Source organism: Anabrus simplex, chromosome 3 (genome assembly GCF_040414725.1).
Source record: "Anabrus simplex isolate iqAnaSimp1 chromosome 3, ASM4041472v1, whole genome shotgun sequence".
Classification (NCBI taxonomy): Eukaryota; Metazoa; Arthropoda; class Insecta; order Orthoptera; family Tettigoniidae; genus Anabrus; species Anabrus simplex.
In genome coordinates this window covers 186010482-186026208 of record NC_090267.1, presented here as the reverse complement: position 1 = coordinate 186026208, position 15727 = coordinate 186010482, and the positions used below count along the sequence as shown (strand labels likewise).

General features: G+C 36.8%; 1 protein-coding gene across 3 annotated transcripts in view; it reads left to right on the top strand.

The window, feature by feature from the left end:
- Window positions 1–13845, top strand: part of kuz (zinc-dependent metalloprotease kuz) — a 697031-nt gene extending 683186 nt beyond the window's left edge. For 2 of the 3 annotated variants that reach the window (XM_068226622.1, XM_068226621.1), the window contains exons 14-15: window positions 5921–6038; window positions 12749–13845. In XM_068226622.1, the coding sequence (XP_068082723.1) occupies window positions 5921–6038; window positions 12749–12852 (222 nt within the window). In that variant the 3' untranslated portion in view covers window positions 12853–13845. The remainder of the gene's footprint in view (window positions 1–5920; window positions 6039–12748) is intronic. The other variant, XM_068226623.1, reaches the window with a different exon arrangement.
- Window positions 13846–15727: the final 1882 nt, after the last annotated feature.

The window sequence follows — 15727 nt, the reverse complement described above, 5'->3', positions numbered from 1 at the left end:
TCATCGTCTTCCTAGCATTTTTCCCACACAGTGGCAGGGTCTGCTATACCCAAGGACCCAGTTTAGGAACGAAACAATAGACATATTCTGTGTCAAATGGCGAGGAAAAACTCTGCATTTTCACATACCACAATCTTCATTAATAGAATTTTTTCTCATTAGTTATAATTCTTTCCTCATCTTTTAATTTATATAGATACAGTGGAACCTCAATATCTCAAATCACCTCTGGAGCTAAATTTTATTTCGAGTTATAAAAATTTTGAGATATAGAGAATACCGTTTTTGAGCATGTGTAGCATATAATTAATATGTGCATATAATTGAGTAATATGTATCTACGGGCTTATACTAAAGACAGTATTTAAAAATATACAAACTCGTGTTTTACGGCATCACTTTAATTATAACCCTTATTATAGTAACTTATTAGAAGACAGAATACAGTACATACAGCAGTGAAACAAGGAACATACCTACCTCCATGAACACCTTTGGAAAAAATCCATGTTTAAAAAAAAAAAAAAAACTGTTAACCTTCTTTTCTTCCACATACTTTTCAACAACATTTATTGCTGTGAAAACACTTGGTCATTTACATTCGACTGACTCTGTGTACAGTCGAATAGCCACTGCACTTAATGCCTGGTCTACTAATGGTACAGAAGAGGGCAACCCAAACTCTTCTTCTTGCTGCTCAGCAGCAGCGTTGATGGTATCCGTAGGAGGTTTGGGCACCATAACGTCAGAGCCCAGATTTATGTAAGCCTCAGTCAGCTTCGCAGTTAACAAGCTGCTGATACTCCACCCTTTCTTCAAGAATAGGAGACACTTCCTCCTCATCGTGTTCTGAAGCTCCTAAGTCACCTTTTAAAAATCCTGCTTTGCAGAAGCTGTTTAATTGTTTGCTGCTTCACATCAGCCCACAATTTACTCAGCATTCTTATTGACTGAAGTAGATTGATGTCTGTTAATGACTCCTCGGATTAAATTCCTCTTAGAATTCTCTGAAGAGTGCTCTTCTTATGGAAATGCTTCAAGTTTTTAATCACCCCTTGGTCCATGGGCTTTAGTTTGGATGTTAAGTTCAGTGGCAAGAAAACCACGTGCACTCCCAGTAACTCCTGTACAAGCATCTTGGGATGAACAAGGCAGTTGTCTACAAAAGGGATGTTGAAACTTCTCACTAATACTACACAGCCAAGATTTGTAAATGGAGCTTGTCATTCACGACTTCCACGGTTGCTTTCGTACGTGACCGGTAATGAATTCACACCCGAGAAACAGAGAGGCTTTGCTTATATAACGATTACTAGAAGTTTTAGGTTTTTGGTTCCTGTCATATTAGCTCCCAGCATCACAGTAACCCTTCCTTTACTTGTTAACTCTTCCTCACAAACCACAAATGCTGTATTGCACAATTAATGTTGTACAAAATTTGAGTCACAGAGTATTGTTTGCTTCAAGGGAGGAAACTTTTACTTTGAGAAATTGGGAAATTCATGTGACCAAATTTCGACTAATAGAGAGATAAATACACATGAGGAATAGGACAAGCGGCCGGGAAATTGAAGTTACTTTGAGATACTGAAAGTTCGAGTAATGGAGGTTCGTGATATTGAGGTTTGACTGTAAAGTCATAATGACCGTGTGTCTGTACATTGGCTATTTCGGCGAAATTTTAGTGCAGTTATCTGTTTCAGGTGTAATAATGACCATCTGCATATTTTTTAGTTTTGGTGTCAGTTTGTCTGAGTTCTTATAATTGAAAACTACTGGATATATTCCTACCAAACTCCATATTTAGAATCCACCTGTCCTTTGGTAGGTTTTAGGGCCGATATTATTTCTAAATTCCTGAATTGACGGAGTTTATATGAAACCAAGACTGCCATTTTGCACTTCCACAAAATATACACAACCAAACTTAATGGAGATTTACCTGCCTCAATGGAAATAAATTTCTAAAACTTTTTTTCTCATGTGCATAATTTTGATATGAGGATTAATAAGGGACATATCATTAATGGACGGTTTTTCAGTACATGTCCCAGCGGACTTGACTCAAAAGCAGGTGCGTGTAAAGCATATTTCTTTTAACTGGAAAACTACTGGAGATATCATAAGCATACTTCATATTTAGCATCCACCTGTCCATTGGTAAGTTTTAAGATACAAAACATTTCAAATTCTCGGAATTGACTGTGGGCTGATATGAAACCGAAACCATGATTTTGCACTCCAGCAGAGTACATACAACCAAAATTTAATAACACTCACAGTCTGGGTAAAACCAAGGACAAATTGTCCCCACTTTTACATCCTGGGGTATACGAAATGCCCTGTACTTGCGGCGTACATTGGCCAAACATGCCAGTCCATTGGTACTCGTATCAAGGAACGTGAATGAAATATTCGTCTCAACCAGCCGGACAAATCAGCAATAGCTGTGCATGCTCTATTGTCAGGTCATGATGTTGTGTTCCAAGATGCTTGAGCTCTTGCCCACACTAGACATCACAGGTCCAGGATTATATGGGAAGCTATGGAAATGTGTAGAAATCCTAACTATTTCAATTAAGTAATAAGTGGTTGCCAGCCATTAAGGATTTACGTAGGTAGTTCCCTTTCCTGTCCCTTCACTATTGTTGTTTCGTTTCGGTGTTTTCCAAGTTCGTACGTTTTTCATTGCCAGGTGTTTCATTCCAGGCTTGTTTCTATATCATACTTTCATATGTGTGTACTCATGTTGTTATGTGACTTCCTCTCAGACTGATTTTGATGGTTCCCTCAGCTTCCCCTTCGAACGCTAACACTGTACCATGTCTGGTGAGCCATCTGGTGATGAATGAACATACCATTTCCACTTCTGTTATAACGTCTAAATGCAAACTTTATTTCCTAGACAAGTCTTTCTCGTGAACAGTCGAGATTTTCTTCCGATGACACAGAGCGAAGTTCTCTACGAAACGTAATGTAAAGAATTTCACCTTATTTTCTTGACATGGCATCTACATGTCCGTAGATAGGTTTTAAGATTCAGAACATTTCAAATTCCTGGAGTTGACTGGGGGTTTATAGGGAACCAAACCTGAAGATGATTTTCCGTAGTTTGCCATTTTCACACCAGGCAAATGCTGGGGCTGTACCTTAATTAAGGCCTCTTCCTTCCAACTCCTAGACCTTTCCTATCCCATCGTCGCCATAACACCTATCTGTGTCAGTGCGACGTAAAGTCGCTAGCAAAAAAAGAAAACAGTGATTTTACTCTTCCACAAAATACACAAGACCAACGTGAATGGAAATCTACCAACCTTAATGGAAATCTATTTCTAAAAGCCTTTTTTCTCATGTGCACCTATTTGATAGGAGGATAACGAAAGGAGATATCCTTAACAGACTGTTCTACAGCCTAAGTCGCAGTGGACATAGCCCAAAAGGTGTTGCACAAGGATCAGATTTCTTATCTATATAAATAAAATCTTAACCACTGTGTGTCTGTACATCGACTATTTCGGTGAAAATATTGTTCAGTTATCTGTTTCAGGTTTAATAATGACCATCAGCACATTTTTTAGCTTTGATGCCTGTCTGCTTCTTTGCCTTAGTTCTTATAACTTGAAAACTATTGGATATATTTCTATCAAACTTCATATTTAGAATCCACCAACCACCTGTCCTTTGGTAGGATTTAGGGCCAATATTATTTCTAAATCCCTGAATTGACTGAAGGGTTTATACAAAACTGAAACAATGATTTTGCACTCCCACAAAATATACACAACCAAACTTAATGGAAATCTTCCTGCCTTAATGGAAATAGATTTCTAAAACTTTTTTCTCATATGCAACATTTCCATAGGAGGATTAATAAGGCAGATATCATTAAAGGATGGTTTTTCAGTCTATGTCCCAACAGATATCACTCAAATGTGTGTTCGTTTAATCATATTTCTTATAACTGGAAAACTACTGGAGGTATTTCAACCAAATTTCACATTTAGCATCTACCTGTCCATAGGTAGGTTTTAAGGTCCATACCATTTCAAATTCCCAGAATTGACTGCAGATTTTTAGGGTACCGAAACAGTGATTTTACTCTTCCACAAAGTACACAAGACCAATCTGAATGGAAATGTACCAGCGTTAATGGAAATCTATTTCTATAACTTTTTTCTCATTTGCACCTATTCGATAGGAAGATTACTAAGGGAGATATCCTTAACGGACTGTTCTACAGGCTAAGTCGCAATGGACATAGCCCAAAAGGTGTTGTATGTGGAGCAGATTTCTTATCTATATAAATAAAATCGTAACCACTGTGTGTCTGTACATCGACTATTTCGATGAAAATATCATACAGTTATCGATTTGAGGTTTAATAATGACCATCAGCATATATTTTAACATTGTCTGTCTGTCTGTCTGTCTGTCCGTCTGTCCGAGTTCTTATAACTGGTTAACTGGGTTAATGGGATATTTCTATCAAACTTTAGAATCTACATCTCCTTGGGTAGGTTTTAGGACTAAATCCCTGAATGGACTGGGGATTTATAAGAAGACTGGAACAGTTGTTTTATGCCCCAATAAAATACGCATGGCCAGTCGTAATGGAAATCAATATCTCTAACTTTGATTTGGCACTCCCACAAAATATACACAACCACTTTTAATGGAAATGTTCGTGCCTTAATGGAAATCAATTTCAAAATTTTTTTTCTCATGTGCATTATTTCCATAGGAGGATTAATAAGGCAGATGTCATTAATGGACAATTTTACAGTCCAAATCCCAGCGGACTTAGCCCAAAAGCAAGTGCAATTTGTAATCTACTCATTCAGAATTGTGTTATCAGGTGCATATGACGTCATGTAATCACTTGGAGTTAGCTTTTATAGAAGGATTATTCCCAATATATATCATGTAGCACAGAGTTCTTCATATACTGGTATTCTGTCTCTTGATCTAAGGCTATCTGCACTGTCAATATGAATTTCTTGGATAACAGCAATGTCTCTCAGGATCTTGGGCACATTTTGATCTCTTGAACATTACGAGAGCAGGAAAAGAAAATACTAGAGGCAGTTGAAATGTGGATCTGGAGGAGAATGCAGAGGATAAGTTGGGTTGAAATGAAGAGCAATACCGAAGTCTTTAGAGAAATACGAGAAAAATGGAGTCTGGTAACTGAAATTGAAAAACTGAAAATGAAATTTATTGGTCATGTTCTGCAGTATGAGGAGTTCCTTTGTAACATCACTGAAGGAAGAATTGCTGGGAAAAGAGGAAGAGGATAATCCAGAATGTCTTATTTTAAAAAAAAGTGTTTCTGAGAACCTACGTTGAGTTGAAAAGACTGGCTCAAAATAGACATATATGGCTGCGGAGACAAGGCTTAGCTTTTAGAATATGATGATGATGCTTTTATGTTGAGCTGGCGTATTCAAAGGCTAGACCTTGTGGTTCTGAAAAGAGTTATTTAGATGCAAGTTTGATTTCATGTGTATTGTAGCCAGGAGAACTCGCTAAGAAGATCACTGATCACCGTTGCTCACTCAGCACCTTCCAGGGGTCACTTGTGGGATACTCAGAGGTTAAACCTATGAACGTGAACAACTTCATTCCCCTTCCCTCACTTTGAATTTTCTTTTAAATAATGTGTAACTGTTAGGTTCTCTGTCAAAACTAATTTTGAGCAATACATTTATAAACTATCTGAAAAAGAAACTAGTATAATACTGTTACCATATGTTTTCTTTTTCAGGTATTTTATAAATTTATTACTCAAAAATAGTTTCAGCAGACTGAAGAACCTGACAGTTATAAATTAACTGAGTCAGAACTGAAAAGAAATTGCTTGAGATATTACAAATTTTAAATGATTTGTGAGAAAGTTAATTGATTTTCTTTTTCTCTCCAGAGAGCACCATATAGCGGAGGAGCTGGACATCATGGAGTAGTTCCGGGCCACCCAGGCCCCACCAGAGGGCCAGCTCATGGCTATGGGGAGGGACGAGGTCAGTACTATGCACCGAAAGGTAAGCATTCCATTTTCCTTTGCTAGCCTTATACTGGCAGTTTTGTAGCTGACAGGTATGGTGATGCATTTGGAAAATGGGAGGATCACTCAAACTACACTGTGAAGTTTTCCTATACGTATCTTACAACCACTAAAGTGAATTTCTGAAAAGAAACATTGTTGTATCATACACCAAACAATTAAGGCAGCATTCACTGTAAGCAATTCTTCATTATTCACTGTATATTTTGACTGTAACCAAGCTGTAATATATTCAGCATCAGAACTTCACTGTTGAAATTGTGTGGTCTCCTTAGTTATTTAGTCATAACCATGAGTACATAAATAAGTACAGTAAACTCTCAATTATTCATGGAGGGATAATCTGATTTCTGGGTTATTTGTGCAACATGAAGAAATTTGAAATAATTAGCTCACTATAAACTTTTTCACCATGCTCAATTTTAATGTTGGCTTCTTGTCCCAATTAGAGTATACATATCAGGACAATGAGATGTTCAGGTATGCCCATCTGTCTGCAACATGGCCCACTGGTTGGAAACTATCCATATACGTTCCTGTATTTAAAAAAAAAAAGAAATAAAAAAAAGTGCTAATATCACATGCCATTAAGGTGCTTTTAAAGATTGCACTATGAAGATTAGAACCTTACATTGAGTATGATCTGTCCAAAACTAAAGCTTGGGCTGAGTGGCTCAGATGGTTGAGGCACTCGCCTTCTGACCCCAACGTGGCAAGTTCAATTCTGGCTCAGTCCGGTGGTATTTGAAGGTGCTCAAACACGTCAGCCTCGTGTCGGTAGATTTACTGGCAAATAAAAGAACTCCTGCGGGACTAAATTCCAGCACCTCGGCGTATCCGAAAACTGTAAAAGTAGTTAGTGGGACGTAAAGCCACTGTCATTATTAAACTCAAACTGGTTTTAGAAGAGGCAGAGGAACCAGAGATATCATTAGTGATATGTGTTGGATGGTAGAGAGAGCAAAGGAATATAAAAAGGAAATGTATATTTGCTTTATTGGTTGTAAGCCTTTGGAAGTGTAAATCACAGGAAGATGTGGGATGTCCTTACACGGATGAGTATACATGAACATTCTGTTGTCCTGATGCATAACCTTTATCTGCATCAAGAGGCCACAGTTAAAACTGAGCATGATGGTACACGCTAGTTTTTAGTTGGTAAAGTGACAGATAAGCACCTTATCTGTTCGACTTATATGCCAAGTACATCATGAGAGAAGCTAGAACATTTTGTAGCTTTAGAATTGGTGGTCTGAATATTACCATCCTACGTTATGCAGGTGACATCACTGTGATAGCTGTAAGTAAGGATGGCCTGGAGGCTCTTATACTAAAAGTGAAAGAATTAAGTGAAAAGACGGAACTCCATCTAAATATTGGTAAGACGAAGATTCTTACAACAGGTACACTTTCAGATATCAAGATACATGACGGTCGTCAAAGTGGTAGATAAGTGTAGTTTGCTGGGTTTAACCATGAGTAATAATGACTCCAGCAGTTCAGAGAACCACTGTCAGCATTTGGCAGGGCAGCTTTTCAGGGCATACACAAGATCTTCAGGTCATCACTTGTCTTTGTGCATACTAAGGTCAGAAATGGTTAAGGCACTAGTCTTTGCCACAGTAACATATGGATGTGAAAGCCGGACCATAAAAAATCATGACAGAAAGTGCATTGATGCATTTGAGCTATGGTGTTGGCGAAGGATTTTGTGTATATCTTAGACAGCAAAGAAGACGAACCAGTGGGTCATTCAGAACATCAATCCAGGTGTATCTCTTGAAGCTTTTGTTACAAGGTTACAGCTATCTTTTTATGGGCATACTATGAGGCAGTCTGAATCCTTGGAGAAGACAATCATACTTGGAAGGGTGGAAGGGATACAAATTCTTATAATTTTGTTAATTACCACCTATTCAATACAATAAAAACGTAGTACAAACTTACATATTTATTACGATGTTGATATGGTACATGTTTCGCTCCTTTTTCGTGAGCATCATCAGCCAATTATTATTTACTTAAGGTTATATAAGATCATGAAACAATTCTTTTGGATTAAGATTATGCCTATAAAACTGATTGACAAATCTTATAATATTTTACAAGTCATATAACAATAAAATTATGTCTTTTAAGTTAAAACATATTTGTCTAAAATCTATCTAAGTCTAACATTTTATTGACGAAACTCATCTGGTGAACATCCTTTAAAATTATTTTAAAAAATAAAAAACTTTTGAGATCTGGCTAATTGTATTGATTCAATGTTGCTTAACTTGTATGATTGTCGTTAAAACTTCGTTAACTATATTGACAATTTTCTGCAGTTGATAATTGTCTATGTTATGGACATTTGACTTGTTCTCGTTGTTGCTGGAGTAACATTTATACAAATGTATTGGCATTAATTTTATATTGTCAATAGGAGAATATTGTTCGTGAACAAACTTTTATCGTCAATAAAATTATTTTTTAAAATAATTTTAAAGGATGTTCATCAGATGAGTTTCGTCAATAAATTGTTAGATAGATTTTAGACAAATATGTTAACAATTACGCAGCAGAAAGAAAAATATACCAACAAGCCATTTTGGAACTTACGAGAACATTTTAAATCCTATATCACATTAGAAAGTGTTTCATCATGTTTTAACTTAGACATAATTTTATTGTTATATGACTTGTAAAATATTATAAGATTTGTCAATCAGTTTTATAAGCATAATCTTAATCCAAAAGAATTGTTTCATGATCTTATATAACCTTAAGTAAATAATAATTGGCTGATGATGCTCACGAAAAAGGAGCGAAACATGTACCATATCAACATCGTAATAAATATGTAAGTTTGTACTACGTTTTTATTGTATTGAATAGGTGGTAATTAACAAAATTATAAGAATTTGTATCACAAGTAGATCTTCAATACGGACAAAGAAAATGAAATTTATAACCTGCAAGGGTGGAAGGGACTCGAAGACGAGAATGGCCGGCAATGAGATGGATAGACATCATCAAACTTACAATGAATATGTACTTGCATGATCTGAAAGGCTTTGTAGACAACAGAAGCATCTGGAGACGCTCCATCCATGTAGTCGCCATGAGTCTATGTCGACTTGATGGTACTTAGTCAAGCCAAGAGGTTCATCACCTCTCATTCGCCTCTATACCCTACCTCAAATTACCTGGGAGATAACAATAACAAGTCTGGGCACGTGCGCGTTGCAGTACTAATTGCATAAAAACATCAGTCAGGAAACCCTGGGATCAATAACCAGTTCAAATAATCTGTAACTAACATGTTACAAGAAGAATACAACATTTATACAATCACCAGAATGAATCAAGATGATATTCAATACAATTCTGAGGGTTAATGTACTTACCATTGTTGCCTGCGGAAGAAAGATAGGTTACTCAATCCCCTCCGTATCGCCGTTGTCATCACTGTTGGAGTCGTTCACATTTATCACTATCCATTCAATGGCATTGCCTACTAACTGGTTTATATCCCACAATTGTTTTTCTTCTGTCTCAATGACGTGTTTTACACATATTTCCCAACGTTGAGGAGTCACTAGTTCGATCCCTTCCAGCAGCAGTTTTCTTACTTTCACAAGGGTGAAAGTTTTGTTGTTCCAAGCCACATGGCCCTTAACTTGGTTGCACACACTTTCAATTGGTTTTAAAGAATAATGGTATGGAGGTAACCTTAAAACTTCCTTTCCCGATTGCAATGCAATATCATCTTCTTGATACACGCTACACGAGTCCTTAATATGCTGTGGGATGACATTAACCCAATGAGCAGTACTGCCGTCTATTTACGGCAGTGTTTTGTGTGGCCTACAGGAGTACTGACGTCTATTCACGTTTCATGTTGAATGTTTCAAATTGTGTCCTGATGTTGTACTGGTGGGTTTTTAGAACAATGTTGGGGGATATTTGACATGTTCAGCAAACTTTATCCTGTGTTCAACAAACTTTATTCCATGTTTTATCCGATCTCATATGTTCTGTGATGAAGTTCTGTCCCAGCATCTGTAATACCAATATAATGGTCCGTTATTGGACATTATAAATTTTCCAGCTAACTCATTCTTGGTTGCCTGCGTTTCGCCCTCGTGTGCTAAGTTAGGCTCATCAGTTGGGACTTAGCACACCACCCAAGACGCAAGGCTAGTGCATACCGTGGAGGCCACTGCATAGGCTAGTTGAAGCCACCAGCAGTGCCAATGCACTATAAGAGCTATGTCTCATTTCCAAAATTTGATGCCTGCCTGGCCATCTGTAGTCGCATAACTTAACTTCTTGTGCAATTGTGCTAGGAATTACAACAACACCCATGAACTGTTTTCTACTTTTGTTTCCTGTGAGTGCATTGCACGACTATTCCTTGAGAATACACATTATTTTTCTTTTCTGTAGAAACAAACACTCTCTGATAGTAAACAAATACACATGGTAATAGCGGGATCGAGTTGAGGATGTGTGCTTGCTCCGCAAGATATAAGTAATATTTTGACTAACGAGGAGTCATCGTGATTTATGAGTTTCATATCCATATTGACCAATATAATGGTCCGTTATTGGACATTATAAATTTTCCAGCTAACTCATTCTTGGTTGCCTGCGTTTCGCCCTCGTGTGCTAAGTTAGGCTCGTCAGTTGGGACTTAGCACACCACCCAAGACGCAAGGCTAGTGCATACCGTGGAGGCCACTGCATAGGCTACTTGAAGCCACCAGCAGTGCCAATGCACTACGAGAGCTATGTCTCATTTTCAAAAATTGATGCCTGCCTGGCCATCAAATGATGTAGATGTTGATTCCCATAGGGAACCTAAAATATTTGTCCCGAACGAGTAAATTTATAATACCAATATAATGGTCCGTTATTGGACATAAATTTTTCACCTAACTCATTCTTGGTTGCCTGCGTTTTGCCCTCATTCGGGACAAATATTTTAGGTTCCCTATGGGAATCAACATCTACATCAAGATTACACATATACAGATAATACTTCCACGTTATTGATAAGGTGGAAATCCTTCCTTATTTGTATATAACGAGGAGCCAGACAATGAAATTTATATTTATGATGGTGATAGTGATTGTATTGTGTCTGATGAGAGTGAAATTGGTAATTCTTTGGAAGACGACAACCAGGAAATAGGGGACTAAGTGCAGTCCACTATCACAAAGAAGGCTAAGCTGACAGCAATTAAGAAGACAACTGCCATGTGGCAGTCCTCTTTCTGGCCTTCATGGATAGGGGCTGTAGTTTGGTACAGGCTGAAGATAGGTCATGGAAGATCTACACATTCTTACCTCCTAAAGTGGGGAAGATGTGTTCTTGTGGTGCCGAATTCACCGTGGGCCACATCCTCACACAGAGTATGTGGATCTCTCTAGCCTAATACAGAAACTCAGCCTGCAGGAGTCACTCAAACTCTTACTAGCCGATGACAAGAATACTGCTGATTTAGTCATTAGCTTTTTATGAGAGAGTGAATTAATCAAGAGCATATAAATTTCAAGTGTTCCAGGAAACTTAGTTCCCTTTCAGTGAGTTTGTGTCCTTTTTGCTCATTAAAATACATTTTTGTTTTAAATTCATTTTCAAATTCCTCCAGTGAAGAAGTTTTTATTTTATTTTAATTTTGATCTTAATTTGTCCAGAGAGGATGATTACCCTTCCTCTTAAAACAAAAATTCACCACCAACACTCTCTGCTTAGTAATCTCTGTGTACTGATAGGGCTGATATGCTTCAGTTGTTCAACTGCACTGTTTAGTGGCTGTTGTGATGGCAAATTCCTTGTCATTAAAAGGATGCATGTTCTTTGCAATTGCTAATGAGATCCTATAACTTAAACTTAGTACTGATTCACTGACAGTGTGCTCCTTAAATTCACTTATGTTTCAATTACTGCCCTAGTACTTGCTGATCTCCCCCATATTATTTTGTCATACACATTTTCATGGAATGCAGAATAATGACGTAGCCTATATTGATTTTCTGTTGTACAGGCTGAAGCACCTTGCCACAAATCAAACACTTTGCTATTCCCTCATACTCTATAAATATGAGTACCGTTCCCCACACAGATATAGAAGTTGCGGTAGTTAATGATTTCACTACTACTCTCTTATGTGAATTGCTACCCAGATAAGCGAGCAGAATTATATACAGCCATTAATAATCTGGAAGAAATAAATTATGATATTGGTTGAGTGGTTCCTAAGATTACTCTCACCGGGCGAGTTGGCCGTGCGCGTAGAGGCGCGCGGCTGTGAGCTTGCATCCGGGAGATAGTAGCTATCGGCAGCCCTGAAGATGGTTTTCCGTGGTTTCCCATTTTCACACCAGGCAAATGCTGGGGCTGTACCTTAATTAAGGCCACGGCTGCTTCCTTCCAACTCCTAGGCCTTTCCTATCCCATCGTCGCCATAAGACCTATCTGTGTCGGTGCGACGTAAAGCCCCTAGCAAAAAAAAAAAAAAAAAGGATTACTCTCCACATACAAATAAACATAAACTCACAATTTTTCTCTCTTTGTAATATTGATAATCTAAATATATGTAAGGAAAGTAGTAGGATAAGTAAATAAAATGTTTTTCTGGGATGAATACATAGGACAAAATGTGTGTTTATAATGATATTTTTGTATCTTTCCAGCCTCAGCCCCACCTGCAAGTTATAGTCGAACAAATCATCCAGAATTATATGCGGGAGCGTATGGCGGGCGAAACGCTTTTGAAATGCGGCATCATAAAGTCTGACAGTGTAGCCAGGATTCTTGTTCATTCTATGGCAATTTTAACTGTGGATCTTCAGGATCAAACCATGAAGCATTGCCTGCTATGGACGTGAAGAATCTACAGCCGTCTGCCACTCTTTCTCAGACAGAACATGATCTGGGTAATAGTAACACTAAGTTCATTGAAACTACTAGTGAAATTGGATTACATCCTGTTGTGTTGATTCCCCTTTCTGTTACCTTGGTGACTGTCTCTTTGGCAATAGTGTGAACCCAAGAAACTAAAGCAAAACTCATGGAAGGTGTTACTCATTTAGTCACCATTTTACTGGTAGATTGACTATTACTAGAAGAAGTGCGTGTGAGTACTTCCTCTGATTTTTTTTTTCTTCCCTTCTTGTGACTATATACAATTAAGACAATATTGTAGTGAAAGGAAGAATTCATCCAAAGAATGATGACAAACATTTTTAGCGATGAAGTCTTCTTCACTGTTGTGTGACATGGCAGGTGAAAGTGTGAGTGAAAGTGTGGAATTGAATCTTTCCTGTAAACAGATCCATCATTACTCCATTCCATTTTACTGACAGTTGCTAAAAAAAATTGGAAGTTGGGCTTTTGAGAAGTATCAGAAGGAAAAGGAAGTTGAAGACAAGTCATCTCATTCAAACACTTGGAGGATTTTGTAAAGAAGATATTGTAGCATTTCATAACTATACATGTATTCTTCTTTTGTTCTTGTGATTACTGCCTAAGGATTTTAGTATTTTAAAAATAGTTTTAAAAAACACTTATGTCCTAAATGTGTTTTTCTCTTCCTGTTATGTTGCCTGTGAGTCCTTGTTTCATATTTTTATACATCCAGTGATATCCAGTCTTGTGTTTAATTCACATACTGGCTGTGTGACAGTTTTGCATTTCATTGTTACCATGAATGTATGAACTTTTTTTCATACATCTTTAGATGTGCTTGTAAGAAGTTAGGTGCTATAATGAAAGATTAGAAGCTGGTAAATAGATAGTTCTTTCTTTACCTCGCCCACTGTGATGATCACCTCCCCTCTCGCCCTCACTTTCATTATACCCATGAGTTTGTTGTTTTTTAATCTTGATTGTAAATCTGATATTCTTATCATGATGATTACTATTATTTAACTTGTATTAATATATATACGGTATATATTTTATAATTAGCAATACCAAAAATGTTGTTCAGACCAAATCAAATAATTGTATCTGACAGTTTAAAAATGTGTAACGAGATATGAATGGTAAATTTTCTTCTTTCTGATGTGTAAGATATTTGCTGTTGTACGGTATTTAACGAGTTTGGCTTTCATTGTGGCTGATGCTACTTCGTGTGATCTTGTTTGCTCAGTGAAGTGTTGAAAGTGATTTAGATATGTATTTCAAAGTACAATAACAGTCGTGAAGAATTCCTGATGACATTATGTGTAAACTTGATACAGTATATGGTTGTTTTTTATAAATATATAAATATGTATAGAAAGAGAGAATGCAGCATCAATTTCTGTGTAATGGTATTTTTCTATGTTATTTTCTTGTAAAATAATTTGACTACATCATAAGATGAATTTTTAATTATTTCAAGACTACTTAATACTATCACCATATAATTTGCACTATATTTTGAAGATATTAAACAGTCCTTTTGTAATGTGAATGAAATTTATTTTTTATGTTGGCTAATCTTGTTAATTTATGATGGTTTTCTATTTTTAATCATCAAAGTCTTGTTAGGTTATTCTCCAAGTTTTATTAATTTTTTTTTCCCATTTTTATTTTGATTGAATGAATGTGTACATGTGTCAGTCTTAAACTATGGATGGTAAGATAACCAGCCATTGTACATTAACATCTGAAAAGCAGTTTTAAAGTGAACTATTCTAGGTTGTTTTAAACAGAAATTTTATCTATAATTTATTCTACAGTGGAAGTCAAATTTAATATGTAAGTTACAAATATATAAATTAAGCTGGGGACACAAAAACAGAAGAGAAGAACCACTTGCTTTGATGAAGATGTAATAGACACACATATTGTAAAGTAGAATGACAGGAAAGAAAATGCTCTCTTCATCAGCGTGACAGGAAGAAGGATCTAAGGACAAGCGAGGTCTGCTGTGCAGAGTGCATAAGTGGTGAAACAGTAAACAGAGAGGAGAGAGGGACAGAAAGGTAGGAAAGAGTTGTCATGATGGAGCTGGGTGCTATTTCATTAAGAATGAAACGTGTGTAATTTTAAAGTGTGTCAATGCAGGGAACCAGAGACATAGTCTAATAATATCCAATAGTGAAAGACTTGCTGAAGGTAGCCTTGTGGTAGAAGTAGTTTCTATGTAAGGGGAACCAGTTGTATCATTAACATATACTTCTACAGGTATGCATTTAAGCAGACAAGGCTATGAATGGAAGACCAAAACACAAAGAGCATTCTTTCGCTGAAATTTTAAGATTTAAATTATTGGACAAGCAGTCATTGTAGTCTTTGGGTAAATTTAATTATTTCGAGCCAAAACGAAAGCCACCTTTTTTTCTCTCTTTCCATCCTGGGCCACCCTTTGGATCTTCGCCCTATATTCCTACAGCTATGCTTTCTGAACTTTTCACCAATCTGTTGCCTCTCTTCATAATTTCCATTAATGAAGAGGTTAAGTTCATTTTCTTTCCTGCTCTACATGTTGTTCATACCTTTTCCTTTCTTATTTTACTGCTTGTATTCTGCATACTTTGACTTGATATGGTTATTAATTATTTTGTACATTTTATTTACTTCCTAAAATGCTGCTCTGCATATCTATTTCTCATTAGGACAAGTTACATAGTTTTTCTGTTTTAATTTCATGAAGACCTTAGTATTCTGTGTCGTTTCATAAT